The sequence below is a fragment of the Nerophis ophidion genome, linkage group LG08 (assembly GCF_033978795.1).
Source record: "Nerophis ophidion isolate RoL-2023_Sa linkage group LG08, RoL_Noph_v1.0, whole genome shotgun sequence".
NCBI classification, from domain to species: Eukaryota; Metazoa; Chordata; class Actinopteri; order Syngnathiformes; family Syngnathidae; genus Nerophis; species Nerophis ophidion.
The window spans coordinates 2,999,084-3,015,588 of NC_084618.1; the positions used below are offsets into that span (position 1 = coordinate 2,999,084).

The 16,505-nt window shown below is 43.4% G+C and overlaps 1 protein-coding gene across 3 annotated transcripts in view; it reads left to right on the forward strand.

Annotated features, from left to right (window-relative positions):
• The window catches only part of usp54b (ubiquitin specific peptidase 54b), a 160,691-nt gene that overhangs the window by 85,365 nt on the left and 58,821 nt on the right, over positions 1–16,505 (forward strand). For all 3 annotated transcript variants that reach the window (XR_009807721.1, XM_061907485.1, XM_061907486.1), the window contains exons 6-7: positions 1,236–1,318; positions 2,047–2,152. Coding sequence is in view for 2 of the 3 variants with exons in the window: in XM_061907485.1 (XP_061763469.1) it covers positions 1,236–1,318; positions 2,047–2,152 (189 nt within the window). In the remaining variant the exon portion in view is untranslated. The remainder of the gene's footprint in view (positions 1–1,235; positions 1,319–2,046; positions 2,153–16,505) is intronic.

Genomic DNA, 16,505 nt, shown 5'->3' on the forward strand with positions numbered 1-16,505 from the left:
ACTTTTCCTTTTCCTGGTTTATGTCTCAAGGGTAGACATACTGGAACACACACACACACACACACACACACACACACACACACACACACACACACACACACACACACACACACACACACACACACACACATTCTTGTATTTCTGGCCTTTTGAGACCTGAGAAAAATGCCTACCTCTTCAGGACCAGCCTTTCTAGATATATAAAGATGTGTATTTACAACATTAATAATATATACATACCATGCAAATATAAAAAAAGGTAAGCTTTTGGTTAATACTTTTAGTTATTGTTGATTTTTTTGTTTGTAATTGGTTTTGAATCTTCAATATTTACTTCAAGTTATTACACACACTTGTTATTTCATATGTTGACCAGAGGCTGTCCTCATATGGAAAATACTTTTCCTTTTCCTGGTTTATGTCTCAAGGGTAGACATACTAGAACACACACACACACACACACACACACACACACACACACACACACACACACACACACACACACACACGCATTCTTGTATTTCTGGCCTTCTTGAGACCTGAGAAAAATGCCTACCTCTTTAGGAGCAGCCTTTCTAGATATATAAAGATGTGTATTTACAACATTAATAATATATACATACTATGCAAATATAAAAAAGGTAAGCTTTTAGCTCATTTTTTTGTTTGTAGTTGTTTTTTATTCTTCATTATTTACTTCAAATTATTACAGTATGTCTCTATATACATTTTTTATTTATTTAAAAAAAAATTAATTTCGGCCAAAGGGGAACTTGTTATTTCATATGTTGACCAGAGGGGGGGCACTTTTAAAAGCGACCCACAGTCAATTTTGATAGATTTCACCACCAGGGGTGCAAATGAGACATTCTCTATTAGATGCAATGGTTTTCCATATATTGCTGTCTTTGCACCTGTCAATGTTTACTTTTGTATTCACATTAAATCAACCAAAAAAATCTCAACTCTGGAGCAATGTTCACAGACTCTAGTATTTATCTCTCTATTAAATGCAATGGTGTTCCGTATTGGGACCATAATTTATGTCCTAACTTGTTCACACCTCCTCATATAGAAGCTACTTTTCCTTGCTGATGTCTCAAGAAGGGTCAAATACAAGAACACACACACACACACACACACACACACACACACACACACACACACACACACACACACACACACACTTATATAAGTGAATGTACTGGATGTGACGCGCGGGTGTGTGCTTGCAGTGTGTTTGCAACAGCTGTGGAGCCACGTCGGACCCGCTGCCCTTCATTCAGATGGTGCACTACATCTCCACCACATCCCTGTGGTAAGAAAACACACACACACACACACACAAACACTCACACACACGTGCGCTCAAGTTAACGCACCAGAGGAAGCGCACGTGTCCAGGTAGCCGTCGGTGCAGGTCGATGAAATACGGAAGTCACCCATTCAGGGAAGGGTCTGGATGGGGTTAATACCTGGGAATGGGTGCTAGGGGGCGCTGTGTGTTGGTCGATATTGGTAATAATTAGTGGTGTGACTCTTTGGGCAGCTAACAATTAGACCTGATTCTGATTCCTGGTTTGACGATTGGAGTCAGCGTCGATACTTTTTATTTCTACTGTTGTGGCTTGTGCAGCCCTTTGAGACACTTGTGATTTAGGGTTGTATAAATAAACTTTGATTGATTGATTGATGTTTTGTATTTTTCCCATCATGTTGTGTTTTTAATTTTTATTTTATTTTATGATGGGTCGACACAAATTGTGTTATATTGAGTTATGTGTGACCATGTCTGGTGGCATTTTTTGTTGGTTCAGTTTTTTTTTTTTGCACCATGACTAGGGAAGGTTGTTTGCATTTGGTCATATAAGTGAATGCTGTTTATTTAAAGCATGATAATCGGTCAACAACCACCCGGGAGCATAATACTGTATCATCTCTTGCTATTTCTGACTGTAGTGTAATATTCACACTTTAAGTGAGGGATGAGGCAAAAAACTAACTTGGAGTGTGGTTTAAAACTTGTGTGTGTGTTTTCTGCTGCAGTAACCAGGCAGTGAGGATGCTTGAGGTCAGAGAAAAGGCTACGCCGGACATGTTTGGGGAACTTCTGCGCAACGCCAGCAACATGGGAGACCTCCGCAACTGTCCTGTAAGACTACACACACACACACACACACACACACACACATTCGTGTATTTCTTAGCTTCTTGACACCTGAGAAAAATGCCTACCTCTTTAGGACCAGCCTTCCTAGATATATAAAGATGTGTATTTACAACATTAATAATATATACATACTATGCAAATGTAAAAAAAGTTTGTTGTGAAAATTGAGTTGGAATTTCACAAGAAAAAGGTCACAATTTCACAAGAAAAACTTTGAATTTTGGCAGTGTTATAATAAAAGTCGTAATTTTACTCAACGCAAGTCGAGATTTTACAAGAAAAACGGAACATTTGAGCAATATTATGATAAAAGTTGGAATTTTATTAAGTAACAGTTGGAATTTTACAAGAAAAGCTTAAAATGTTGACAATTTTTATGAAAAGAGTCGCAATTTTACTTGACAAAAAACACAATTTTATAAGAAAACGTAAACATTTTGGCAATATTATAAAAAATAATCGTACTTTTACTCTGCAAAATTATGAACAATCATTTTCTTCTAAAAATGTCACTATTTTGCAAAACAACAAAAGCATTGGCAATATCGTGATAAAAGTCAGAATTTTGACATGACAAATGTCACCATTTTGCATTAAAAAGTCATCATTTGAAGTAAGAATTTTACGAGAAAATATTGCAATATTACAGAAACAGAAAGAATATGACAAATTGTTCCTAATTTTATAAGAAAAAAGTCAACACGTGAGAAATTTGGGTATATTTATTTTTTTATAATTGTTTTTTATTCTTCATTATTTGATTTAAGTTATTACAGCACGTCTCTATATACATATTTATTTATTTATTTCTAATTAATTTTGGCCAAAGGGGGTACATTTCAATTTCTTACAAACACTTGTTATTTCATATGTTGGCCAGAGGGGGAGCACTTCTAATTTTTACACACACTTGTTATTTCATATGTTGACCACAGGGGGAGCACTTTTAAAAGCCACACATAGTCAATTTGAAAAATCCTTCCTTTTTGGGACTACCCTCACTTTGATAGATTTCACCACCAGGGGTGCACAGGAGATATCTATTATTTTTTTCTAATGTGCTTAAGGCCGATAACAAAGGAGTCCCGGACCACAGACGGCCCCTGTGCTGCACTTTGGGCAACCCAGCTGTAGAAGCTAACTGTTAATGGCCACTATAGTACTTAGTACAGTAGTGTATTTGTATGCAATGTGGGTTGTCTTACGTCAGCACCGGAAGTCGTAAAATCAGCTGTTCACCTGGCGGGTTTTTTTGGGGGTGAATAGGGAAGTCGTTCTTAAGCTGCCGTCTCGTTTTATCATATATTGCTGCCTTTGCTTTTGTAAGCACATTAAATTAACTAAAAATCCTGACTTTGGAGCAATGTTCACAGACTCTAATAATAATAATAATAGATTTTATTTGTAAAAAGACACTTTACATTTAGCAAACAACCTCAAAGTGCTACAGTGTATTAAAAAAATAAAAAAATTATTTATTTAATAAAATTAAATAAAGAAATAAAATAGAACAGCCTAATAGCTAAAACAAGTATGTGTATATCTAAAAAAAAAAAAGGCTTTGTCTTGATTTGTAGTCCAGAGCATGTTTAGTTTAGTTATGTTCTGTTAGTTTTGGACTTCTTTAGTTCCTGGTTGCACTCCCTTGTTTTTTTTTTTGTCACTGATTGAATAAATAATACACCGTACCAAACAGACAGAAACAAACAAGGCAACAACTTAGCACAGTGTCGAGACAGGAATAGGTGACTGTTGCTCACCGCAAACAAGGAAGCCAGGACGAGTGATTCCAAAAAAAAGCAGGCTTAAATATTGTCTCTTGATTAGACACAGGTGTGTCCCAAAAAACAGAGGCAGGTGAAAATCATAAGTAACCATAGTGACAAAACAAACAAGGTAACTAAAGAAGTCCAAAACTAACAGAATATAACAAAACTAAACATGCTCTGGACCACGAATCATGACAGGCTTTTTTTTTTTTTTTTTAAAGGGGTTTTCAAGCCTTTTTTCAAAGCATCACCGTCTGTGGTGCCCTCAGGTGGTCAGGGAGAGCGTTCCACAGACTGGGAGCGGTTGGAGGTTAGCCTGTCCGGAACTGTAGTATTAAATGCAGTGGTTTTCCGTATCGGGACCGGTGATTTATGTCCTAACTTGTTCACACCTCCTCATATAGAAGCTACTTTTCCCTGTTGACGTCTCCAGAAGGGTGGAAATAAAAGAACGCACACACTCTACCACCAGCAACATTTTTTTATGTACACACCACACGTCTGTATTCAGACAAAAGAGTTCCTAACATGGATGAAACAATAATTGCGGCCATTATGTAAGATAATCACAGATGGCTTTATGGCGTCTGCTTTCTTTACATGCGGCGCTTTACATAATCAGCGGCGGCTTATTTGCATTTCACCTCACTTTCCTCCGACGCTTTCTTGAACCGTAAGCATTTTTTTTTTTCGGTAAAGCGGGCAGCCGTGTTGTAGGGAGCACGGGTGCAACACTTTGCATAAATAAAAAGCTGGGTTTTGGAAGGTGGACAGGCATGGCGTCAGGAGGGAGGGAGAATAAGGACGAGCGAAAGGAAGGTTGCTGTGTGTTGTGTTGCCGCCTGTGTAAAACGGGTAGATCCATCCTGGCATCAGGCCTCCGCACGCCGCTGCCAAAGTGTGCCCACAAAGAGGCTCCTCTCTGGGCCTCTTTAGAGCCGCTCCAGCAGGCTCTTTCTCCAAAGACAGACACACTTTGCCGTCTATTCATTGATGCTTTCCACACTTCTGCAAGCTGAACACTGACTATAAGGGGGACGGCGTGGCAGCCTGAGGGTTCCTGGTTCAATCCCCGCCTTCAACCGACTTCGTCACGTCCTTGAGCGAGATACTTCACCCTTGCTCCTGATGTTGGTTAGGGCCTTGCAGGGCGGCTCCCTCCATTGGTGTGTGAATGTGGAAATAGTCTCAAAGCGCTTTGATCTATGCAAGCACAAACCCTGTTTCCATATGAGTTGGGGAATTGTGTTAGATGTAAATATAAACGGAATACAATGATTTGCAAATCCTTTTCAAGCCATATTCAGTTGAATATGCTACACCAGGGGTGCCCATACTTTTTCTGCAGGCGAGCTACTTTTCAATTGACCAACTCGAGGGGATCTACCTCATTTATATATATCATTTATATTTATTTATTTATGAAAGAGACATTTTTGTAAACAAGTTAAATGTGTTTAATGATAATACAAGCATGTGTAACACATATAGATGTCTTTCTTTCACAAAGACAAGAATATAAGTTGGTGTATTACCTGATTCTGATGACTTGCATTGATTGGAATCAGACAGTAATGATGATAACGCCCACATTTTCAAATGGAGGAGAAAAAAAGTTGTCCTTTCTGTACAATACCACATGAAAGTGGTTGGTTTTTGGCATCTAATTCATCCAGCTTCCATACACTTTACAAGAAAAACATTGGCGGCAAATTCCGTAGCTTGCTTGATTGACATTCACGGCACCCGAGGGTCTTGTGAGATGACGCTGGCTGCTGCCAGTTCATTATTAGGGAAAAATGACAGAGAGGAAGGCGAGAAACACTTTTTATTTCAACAGACTTTCGCGCCGTCCCTTCTGTCAAAACTCTAAAGGCCGACTGCACATTTCCTATCTTCACAATAAAAGCCCTGCTTCATGCTGCCTGCGCTAACAAAATAAGAGTCTCGGAAAGCTGGCGTGCACAAGTGATGTGCACGCCAGCTTTCTGAGGGATCGCTTGTGCACGCCAGTTTTCCGAGACTCTGTATTTTGTTAGCGCAGGCAGCATGAAGCAGGGCTTTTATTGTGAAGATAGGAAATGTGCAGTCGGCCTTTAGAGTTTTGACGGAAGGTACGGCGCGAGAGTCTGTTGAAATAAAAAGTGTTTCTGGCCTTCCTCTCGGTCATATTTTCATAATAATGATCTTGCAGCAGCCAGCGTCATCTCACAAGACCCTCCGGTACCGTGAATGTCATTTAAGTGACGTCTTGGTGAAGATTGATGATCACTCATTTTTAGGTCTATTTTTTTTAAAAGCCTGGCTGGAGATCGACTGACACACCCCCCGCGGTCGACTGGTAGCTCGCGATCGACGTAATGGGCACCCTTGCACTACAAAGACAAGATATTTGCTGTGTAAACTCATAAACTTTTTTTTTTTTTTGCAAATAATAATTAACTTAAAATTTCATAGTTGCAACACGTGCCAAAGTAGTTGGGAAAGGGCATGTTCACCACTGTGTTACATCATATTTTCTTTTAACAACACTCAATAAACGTTTGGGAACTGAGGAAACTAATTGTTGAAGCTTTAAAAGTGGATTTTTTTTTTCCCCATCCTTGTTTTATTAAGAGATTTAGTCCTTCAACAGTCCGGGGTCTCCGCTGTTGTATTTTATGCTTCATAATGCGCCACACATTTTCGATGGGAGACATGTCTGGACTGCAGGCGGGCCAGGAAAGTACCCGCACTCTTTTAGTACGAAGCCACGCTGTTGTAACACGTGGCTTGGCATTGTCTTGCTGAAATAAGCAGGGGCGTCCATGATAACGTTGCTTGGATGTCAACAAATGTTGCTCCAAAACCTGTATGGACCATTCAGCATTAATGGTGCCTTCACACATGTGTAAGTTACCCATGCCTTGGGCACTAATGCACCCCCATACCATCACACATGCTGGCTTTTACACTTTGTGCCTATAACAATCCAGATGGTTATTTTCCTCTTTGTTCTGGAGGACACCACGTCCACAGTTTCCAAATATAATTTGAAATGTGGACTAGTCAGACCACAGAACACTTTACCACTTTGCATCAGTCCATCTTAGATGAGCTCGGGCCCAGCGAAGCCGGCGACATTTCCGGGTGTTGTTGATAAATGGGTTTTTCTTTGCATAGTAGAGTTTTAACTTGCACTTACAGATGTAGCGACCAACTGTAGTTACTGACAGTGGTTTTAATGAAGTGTTCCTGAGCCCATGTGGTGATATCCTATACACACTGATGTCAGTTTTTGATGCAGTACCGCCTGAGGGATCAAAGGTCTGTAATATCATGGCTTATGTGCAGTGATTTCTCCAGATTCTCTGAACCTTTTGATGATTTTACGGACCGTAGATGGTAAAATCCCTAAATTCCTTGCAATAGCTCGTTGAGAAATGTTGTTCTAAAACCTCGCCCCATCCTTGTTTGTGAATTACTTAGCATTTCATGGAAGCTGTTTTTATACCCAATCATGGCACCCACCTGTTCCCAATTAGCCTGCACACCTGTGGGATGTTCCAAATAAGTGTTTGATGAGCATTCCTCAACTTTATCAGTATTTATTGCCACCTTTCCCCACGTCTTTGTCACGTGTTGCTGGCATCAAATTCTAAAGTTAATGATTATTTGCAGCAACAAACAGTTTGAACATCAAATATGTTGTCTTTGTAGCATATTCAACTGAATATGGGTTGAAAATGATTTCCAAATGATTGTATTCTGTTTATATTTACATCGAACATAATTTCCCAACTCATATGGAAATGGGGTTTGTATAATCCTGCTACGTGTGGTGGTTTGTTCCCCCGGGATGCAGACGGACCACTCCGGACAAGACGTGCAGGTAGGAACATGATTTATTCTCAAATCAAAAGAGGTACAAAAAACAGAAAACAAGCCCACGGAACAACGTGCCGATCGCACTCGAAGCTGAGGTTACCACTTAGCATAGACTCGAGACAATCAATACTCACGTAACGTGTTGCATGTAGCAAACAAAGAAGCCAGACCGACTGACTGGCAAAGGCAGGCTTAAATAATCCATCCATCAATTCATCCATCTTCTTCCACAACAGATCGATACAGCGTTCGCATTACTGAAGACGCCGCACCGATCCGCCTGTCGATCTCACACTTCACCCTTGCTCCTGATGTTGGTTAGGGCCTTGCATGGCAGCTCCCGCCATGGGTGTGTGAATGGGTGAATGTGGAAATAGTGTCAAAGCGCTTCGAGTACCTTGATGGGAGAAAAGCGCTATACAAGTAAAATCCTGCTACGCGTGGGGGCTCATTCCCCCGGGCTGCAGACAGACCACTCCGGACAGGATGTGCAAGTAGGAACATGAGTTATTCGAAAATCAAAGAGGTACAAAAAACAAGAAAACAACGTGCCGATCGCACTCGAAGCTGAGGCTGCCACTTAGCATGGACTCAATACAAGCAATACTCATGTAAAGGGTTGCATGTCGCAAACAAAGAAGCCAGACCGACTGACTGGCAAAGGCAGGCTTAAATAATCCATCCATCCATCTTCTTCCACGACGGATCGATACAGCGTTCGCATTACTGAAGACGCCGCACCGATCCGCCTGTCGATCTCACACGCCACCCTTGCTCCTGATGTTGGTTAGGGCCTTGCCTGACGGCTCCCGGCATCAGTTTGTGAATGTGTGTGTGAATGGGTGAATGTGGAAAAGCGCTTAGAGAACCTTGAAGGTAGAAAAGCGCTATACAAGTATAACCCTGTCACTGCAGGGTTTGTTCCCCCAGGATGCAGACGGACCACTCCCGACAGGACGTGCAGGTAGGGACATGATTTATTCTCGAAAATGTACAGAAAACAAGCCGACGGAACAACGTACCGATTGCACTCGAAGCTAAGCTAACCACTTAGCATAGACTAGATGCCTCTGATTAGTGCTCGGGAGACAGGTGAGCGTCCCGAACACCAATCAGAGACAGGTGGAAAAAAAATAAGCAACCATGGTAACTCAAAACAAACTCAAGGGTGCACAAAAAACAGGAACTGAGAGAGTCCAAAACTAACAGAAAATAACAAAAAAACATTATAACAAACCCGTTTAAGTATACACACTCGCTCTCAGGACCCAAAAGGGACCTGCTCGTAAAAAAGTGTCCTAAATCAGCGCACGTTTGAAATAGTTCAACATCTTCATATATAGCTATTGATGTGTGTTTTTGTCACTTTTATGTTTTATGGGCTTTTTGTCAAAAATGGGGGAAAAATTGCAATGCATGCAATATTTAAAAAAAAAAAAAAAGTTGCAGAGTGGATTATTTTGAGGTTGGCTAAATACAGCCTTGAATAGGTCAATAAATCATGACGGCATTGATTTAAAATCAGCACACAAGTAGACCATAAATATATATATTTATAAAATGCCTACTAAGCAAAAATGAGCGAGAAAAAGCAGGCAGGACTTGGTTGGTTTTTTTTAGTTCTGATAAGTATATATATATATATATATATATATATATATATATGCACACACACACATGTAACAGTGGGGCAAAAAAGTATTTAGTCAGCCAGCGATTGTGCAAGTTCTCCCACTTCAAATGATGACAGAGGTCTGTAATTTTCATCATAGGTACACTTCAACTGTGAGAGACAGAATGTGAAAAAAAAATCCAGGAATTCACATTGTAGGAATTTTAAATAATTTATTTGTAATTTATGGTGGAAAATAAGTATTTGGTCAATAACAAAAATTCAACTCAATACTCTGTAATATAACCTTTGTTGGCAATAACAGAGGTCAAACGATTACTATGGGTCTTTACCAGGTTTGCACACACAGTAGCTGGTATTTTAGCCCATTCCTCAATGTATATTTTCTCCAGAGCAGTGATGTTTTGGGGCTGTCGCTGAGCAACACAGACTTTCAACTCCCTCCACAGATTTTCTATGGGTTTGAGGTCTGGAGTCTTGCTAGGCCACTCCAGGACTTTCAAATGCTTCTTACGGAGCCACTCCTTCGTTGCCTGGGCGGCGTGTTTGGGATCATTGACATGCTGGAAGACCCAGACACGTTTCATCTTCAAAGCTCTCACTGATGGAAGGAGGTTTTGGCTCAAAATCTCACGATACATGGCCCCATTCATTCTTTCCTTAACACGGATCAATCGTACTTTCCCCTTAGCAGAAAAACAGCCCCAAAGCATGATGTTTCCACCCCCATGCTTCACAGTAGGTATGGTGTTCTTGGGATGCAACTCAGTATTCTTCTTCCCAAACACGACGAGTTGAGTTCATACCAAAAAGTTCTATTCTGGTTTCATCTGACCACATGACATTCTCCCAATCCTCTGCTGTATCATCCATGTGCTCTCTGGCAGACTTCAGACGGGCCCAGATATGCATTGGCTTAAGCTGGGGGACACGTCTAGCACTGCAGGATTTGATTCCCTGTCGGCGTAGCGTGTTACTGATGGTAACCTTTGTTACTTTGGTCCCAGCTCTCTGCAGGTCATTCACCAGGTCCGCCCGTGTGCTCCTGGGATTTTTGCTCACCGTTCTCATGATAATTTTGACCCCCGGGATGAGATCTTGCGTGGAGCCCCAGATTGAGGGAAATTATTGGTGGTCTTGTATGTCTTCCATTTTCTGATAATTGCTCCCAGAGTTTATTTTTTCGCACCAAGCTGCTTGCCTATTGTAAATTCACTCTTCCCGGTCTGGTGCAGGTCTACAATTATTTTCCTGGTGTCCTTCGACAGCTCTTTGGTCTTGGCCATAGTGGAGTTTGGAGTCTGACTGTTTGAGGCTGTGGACAGGTGTCTTTTATACAAGTCACCACCTAATCGCAGATATATATATATATATAAATAACTAAAAGAGTAAACAGGTGAAATTTACCGTGTTTTTTGGACTACAAAAACTCTCTCAAAAAAAATCGACAGTGCGCCTTTGGTGAAATTTGGTGGAGGAGGAATTATGTTGTGGGGTTGGTTTTTTCTTCAGGAGTTGGGTTTGGCCACTTAGTTCCAGTGAAAAGGAACTTGGAATGCTCCAGGATACCAAAACATTTTTTACAATTCCATGGGATGGCACTTCAAGTTCGTATGTGAGTCAAGGCAGGTGGCCAAATACTTTTGACAATGTATATATATATGTATATATACAATTCCATATATATATGGAATTGTAAAAAATGTTTTGTTATCCTGGAGCCTTCCAAGTTCCTTTTCACTGGAACTAAGTGGCCAAGCCCAACTCCTGAAGAAAAAACCAACCCCACACCATAATTCCTCCTCCACCAAATTTCACCAAAGGCGCACTGTCGATTTTTTTTTGAGAACATTTTTATAGTCCGAAAAACACGGTAAATTTCAACTGTTTGCTCTTTTAGTCCACTTTTTTTAACGTTATTTGGGGGGGTAATAGTATTTTTGCAATGTGCCTCCGGCCGTTAAAAAAATGAGCTGCGGGCCACAAATGGCCCCTGGGCTGCACTTTGGACACATCTGTGCTAGTTGAACGACATGCATGCAGGTTAACACCACAAGGAGAAAAAAAAAAGGATTATAAGTGCGCCTTATAGTCCGAAAAATATATACTATATTGCCTAAAGTATTTGGCTGCCCATCCAAATGATGAGAAGCAGTTGTTCTACTCACTTGGCCCGGTGTATCAAATCAAGCACTTAGGCATGGAGACTGTTTCTATTGTCTGATTTCCAGCGTGCAACTGTCACAGGATGCCACCTGTGCAACAAATCCAGTCATGAAATTTCCTCGCTCCTAATTATTCCAATGTCACCGTTATCATAAGAAAAGTGAAAAGTTTGGGAACAACAGCAACTCAGCCACCAAGTGGTAGGCCACGTAAACTGACAGAGAGGGGTTAGCGGATGCTGAAGCGCATAGTGCAAAGACTTTCTGCACGGTCCGTTGCTAAAGAGCTCCAAACTTCATGTGACCTTCCAATTAGCCCACGTACAGCACGCAGAGAGCTTCATGGAATGGGTTTCCATGGCCGGGCAGCTGAATCTAAGCCATAAATCACCAAGTCCAATGCAAATTGTGGGATGCAGTGTAAAGCACATCGCCACTGGACTGATGAGTCACACTTTAGCATCTGGCAATCTGATGGACCAGTCTGGGTCTGGAGGTTGCCAGGAGAACGCTACATTTCGGGCTGCTTTGTGCTAAGTGTAACATTTGGTGGAGGAGGAATTATGGTGTGGGGTTGTCCCCACTTCTCAAATCGTTCCATTTTTGTAACACATCTCATTAAAAATGAATTCATTTCATTTTGACAACACGCCAGGGGCCAATGAAAGAAAAAAAGTGGCCACCGACCGGGTTGCACTAAGGACACCCCTTGGGAAAAGTCATCATTGGCGCTCCTGAGTATGTTCTAGAATAGTATTGCCAAACCTCCTGATTTTCCCGGGAGACTCCCAAATTTTAGCGCCCCTCCCGAAAATCTCCCGGGGAAACCATTCTCCCGAATTTGAATGCCATGCATACTTGGTCAACAGCCATACAGGTCACACTGAGGGTGGTCGTGTAAACAACTTTAACACTGTTATAAACATGCGCCACACTGTGAACCCACACCAAACAAGAATGATAAACACATCTCGGGAGAACATCCGCACCGTAACACAACATAAACACAACAGGACAAATACCCAGAACCCCTTGCAGCACTAACTCTATCGGGACGCTACAATATACACCCCCTCTCCGCTACCACCAAACCTCGCCCTCCCCCCAACTCCACCCACCTCAACAACCCCCACCCCAATGTTTGAGAGAATATCCGCACTGTAACACAACATAAACACAACAGAACAAATACCCAGGACCCCTTGCAGCACTAACTTTTTCAGGACGCTACAATATACACCTCCTCCCCGCTACCACCAAACCCCGCCCCCCCATCTCCACCCACCTCAACAACCCCCACCCCAATGTTGGAGAGAATATCCGCACTGTAACACAACATAAACACAACAGAACAAATACCCAGAACCCCTTGCAGCACTAACTCTTTCGGGACGCTACAATATACACCCCCCCCCCCCGCTGCCACCAAACTCCGCCCCCCCATCTCCACCCACCTCAACAACCCCCACCCCAATGTTGGAGAGAATATCCGCACTGTAACACAACATAAACACAACAGAACAAATACCCAGAACCCCTTGCAGCACTAACTCTTTCGGGACGCTACAATATACACCCCCCCCCCCCCGCTGCCACCAAACTCCGCCCCCGCAACTCCGCCCACCCCAATGTTCAAGAGAACATCCGCATCCTGACACAACATTAACACAACATTACAAATACCCAGAACACCTTGCAGCACTAACTCTTTCGGGAAGCTACAATATACAATCCCCCCGCTACCACAGATCCCAATCTCCGTCCCCCAAAAACCGCCCACCTCGACATCCCACCACCACCACCACCCCAATGTTCAAGAGAACATCTGCACTGTGACACAACATAAACACAACAGAACAAATACCCAGAACCCGTTGCAGCACTAACTCTTTCGAGACGCTACAATATACACACCCCCGTTACCACCAAACCTCGCCCCCCTGAAATTCCCCCCCAACCCAGTATTTGAGGGATCATCCGCACTGTAGCACAACATAAACACAACAGAACAAATACCCAGAACCCCTTGCAGCACTAACTCTTTTGGAACACTACAATATACAACGCCCCCGCTACCACCAAACCCCACGCCCCCAACTCCACCCACCCCAACAACCCCCACCCCAATGTTTCAGAGAATATCCGCACTGTAACACAACATAAACACAACAGAACAAATACCCAGAACCCCTTGCAGCACTAACTCTTTCGGGACGCTACAATATACACCCCCCCCCGCTACCACCAAACTCCGCCCCCGCAACTCCGCCCGCCCCAATGTTCAAGAGAACATCCGCATCCTGACACAACATTAACACAACATAACTAATACCCAGAACACCTTGCAGCACTAACTCTTCCGGAACGCTACAATATACAACCCCCCCCCCCCCCCCCACTACCACAGATCCCAATCCCCGTCCCCCAAAATCCGCCCACCTCGACATCCCCCCACCACCACCACCCCAATGTTCGAGAGAACATCCGCACTGTAACACAACATAAACACAACAGAACAAATACCCAGAACCCGTTGCAGCACTAACGTTTTCGAGACGCTACAATATACACACCCCCGTTACCACCAAACCTCGCCCCCCTGGAATCCCCCCCACCCCAATATTTGAGGGATCATCCGCACTGTAGCACAACATAAACACAACAGAACAAATACCCAGAACCCCTTGCAGCACTAACACTTTTGGAACACTACAATATACACCCCCCGCTACCACCAAACCTTTCCCCCCTAACTCCGCCCACCTCAACCCCACCCCAATGTTTGAGAAAACACCCGCACTGTAACACAACATAAACACAACAGAACAAATACCCAGAACCCCTTGCAGCACTAACTCTTTTAGGATGCTATAATACACACCACCCTGCTACCACAAAATCCCGCCCCCCCACCCCGCCACTCCACCACTCCCCACACCAATCTTCAAGAGAACATCCGCACCGTGACACAACATACCCAGAAACCCTTGCAGCACTAACTCTTTCGGGACGCTACAATATACACCCCCACCGCTGCTACCACCAAACCCCGTCCACCCAACACCGCCCACCTCAACAACCCCCACCCCAATGTTCGAGAGTATATCCGCACCGTAACACAACATAAACACAACAGAACAAATACCCAGAACCCCTTGCAGCACTAACTCTTTTAGGATGCTATAATACACACCCCCTGCTACCACCAAACCTTTTCCCCCTAACTCCGCCCACCTCAACCCCACCCCAATGTTTGAGAGAACACCCGCACTGTAACACAACATAAACACAACAGAACAAATACCCAGAACCCATTGCAGCACTAACTCTTTCAGGATGCTATAATATACACCACCCTGCTACCACAAAATCCCGTCCCCCCAACTCCGCCACCCCACCACTCCCCACACCAATGTTCAAGAGAACATCCGCACCGTAACGCAACACACCCAGAACCCCTTGCAGCACTAACTCTTTTGGGACGCTACAATATACACCCCCACCGCTAGCACCAAACCTTTCCCCTCCTAACTCCGCCCACCTCAACCCCACCCCAATGTTTGAGAGAACACCCGCACTGTAACACAACATAAACACAACAGAACAAATACCCAGAACCCCTTGCAGCACTAACTCTTTCAGGATGCTATAATACACACCACCCTGCTACCACAAAATCCCGCACCCCCCAACTCCGCCACCCCACCACTCCCCACACCAATGTTCAAAAGAACATCCGCACCGTAACACAACATACCCAGAACCCCTTGCAGCACTAACTCTTTCGGGACGCTACAATATACACCACCAAACCCCGTCCACCCAACCACACATTCCCCCCATCAAGGTTGACAAAAAAAATCACTTCATTAAAGTACAGTCTTTTATTTTCCTATATTGAAAAAGCCAGTGTTACTGTTCAAACTGTGTGTCATGTTACAGGGGCCGTAAATAATACATATACTCGTAATTAAAACCTCAAGCCGTGTTTTTCATGAATACTTACGCCTGCTTCGCTACTGAATTTTAATGCTGGTCATTATTCAATCAATCAATCAATGTTTATTTATATAGCCCCAAATCACAAATGTCTCAAAGGGCTGCACAAATCATTCCGACTACAACATCCTCGGAAGAACCCACAAAAGGGCAAGGAAAACTCACACCCAGTGGGCAGGGAGAATTCACATCCAGTGGGACGCCAGTGACAATGCTGACTATGAGAAACCTTGGAGAGGACCTCAGATGTGGGCAACCCCCCCCCTCTAGGGGACCGAAAGCAATGGATGTGGAGCGGGTCTAACATGATACTGTGAAAGTTCAATCCATAGTGGCTCCAACACAGCAGTGAGAGTCCCGTCCACAGGAAACCATCTCAAGCGGATCAGCAGCGTAGAGATGTCCCCAACCGATACAGGCGAGCGGTCCATCCTGGGTCCCGACGAGCGGTCCATCCAGGGTCTCGACTCTGGATTATAGCGGGCGGTTGGTAGAGTGGCCGTGCCAGCAACTTGAGGGTTCCAGGTTCGATCCCCGCCTCCGCCGTCCTAGTCACTGCCGTTGTGTCCTTGGGCAAGACACTTTACCCACCCGCTCCCAGTGCTACCCCACACTGCTTTAAATCTAACAGAGCGCTTTGAGTCAGTAGAGAAAAGCGCTATATAAACATAATTCCCTTGACATGGTGGTACTTGAAGAGCCATGTTTTTTTCTGAGGTGGAAAAAAAAGTGTGAGAACCAAGTGCTCTCCAATGATTAAATCTCCTCACTGCGGTGCTTAATAGGTGGAGAAAAGTTTCCATGATCAGTATTCTGCAAAGCTCCACCTTCATCCGACTGCCGGTGGTGTTACATAACTGGCTGGAAAAGGTCCACGCTGCCTCCGCGCCAACACACACAAA